This window comes from Aplysia californica, unplaced genomic scaffold (genome assembly GCF_000002075.1).
Source record: "Aplysia californica isolate F4 #8 unplaced genomic scaffold, AplCal3.0 scaffold00048, whole genome shotgun sequence".
NCBI classification, from domain to species: domain Eukaryota; kingdom Metazoa; phylum Mollusca; class Gastropoda; order Aplysiida; family Aplysiidae; genus Aplysia; species Aplysia californica.
The window spans coordinates 520,672-521,697 of record NW_004797318.1 but is presented as its reverse complement, the minus strand read 5'-3'; the positions used below and the strand labels follow the sequence as shown (position 1 = coordinate 521,697).

The following is a 1,026-nucleotide window of genomic DNA, read 5'->3' as shown; positions in this document are numbered from 1 at the left end:
AGTTGGGTTGATATTTACCCCGTAGTTGTTTTTTTTTCCCCCAGAGAGTTCAGTTTGATTTGGTGGTTCTGGCTGTGTCTTGCAGGGATCTCCTTCACATGTACACTGAGGTGAGCTACCGGTACTTATATAGTGTTTTCTGGAGTTGGACTCGCGATCTCAGTTATTGTTGTTGTTGTTTCCTTAATGGGCCACCAGGACTCCACAAAGAAATCTTCGAGCGAGAGCAAGGCTCTTTTTCAGCTCCGTTGTCTATTTACTTAGAGGCACCTCCATTCGTCCAAATAAGTCCATTCGAATTGCCATTGTTCCTGGATATTAAAACATATGTTTGACATCCTCCTTTTCATGGCTGCAACTTCGGCAACGTGGGCTCAGCTTTTCATTGACAAAGTTCTTACACCATCTCACGCTCCAATGATGGTTCGACTGCAGTCTCGCTAGCTCAACCTGGTCCCAACGATATGTTGTTGCTGTTGTTGTTATTAATCTAACAACACCTGGGCCCTCGCCCTTCTGACCAATGCCATGTAATGATAAGTGCTGGTTTGCTGCAGTTGCTGTTATGTTCCATAGAGTGTGTTGTCAGTGTTTGGTCTCGAAGGGAGAAGTGTAGCTGTGATGTCATTTAGGGCTTGCATTGGAACAGGTGATGGTCCCAAGTCTCATATACGCACAAAGGACATTGGAGGAAGTTCTGGTTTTATTCTGTTCAAGTGGAAGTTGAGCTGTCAGTATCTCAGAAAACAGCACAGGTCCATAGCAGGCTCTTCCTTCATAGCAAAGCCCATTGTAGATTCCTTCCAATCAAACATCTATCCTCCCTGTCTCTCCTCATCTATTTCTTTGAATGTTGTTCTCTGATGATACCACCTAATCTTTGGCTCTTTCATAACCTATTTGTGTTGCAAGTGCCGTGAAACTTACTCAAACTAAATTAGACCTAGTGTTTAGGTATAGATTTACTTTCTCTCCGGTGTACTGAACTGACAGTAAAAACTGTCTAAGACTCAAGGCCGCCCCCCC

The 1,026-nt window shown here is 44.0% G+C and overlaps 1 protein-coding gene across 1 annotated transcript in view; it reads left to right on the top strand.

Moving 5' to 3' along the window:
• LOC101850539 (protein O-mannosyl-transferase 1) overlaps positions 1–1,026 on the top strand; it is a gene marked incomplete at its 5' end in the record, with an annotated part of 29,416 nt that overhangs the window by 11,031 nt on the left and 17,359 nt on the right. The window contains 1 exon segment of the mRNA XM_005092533.3: positions 45–110. Within this exon segment, the coding sequence (XP_005092590.1) occupies positions 45–110 (66 nt within the window).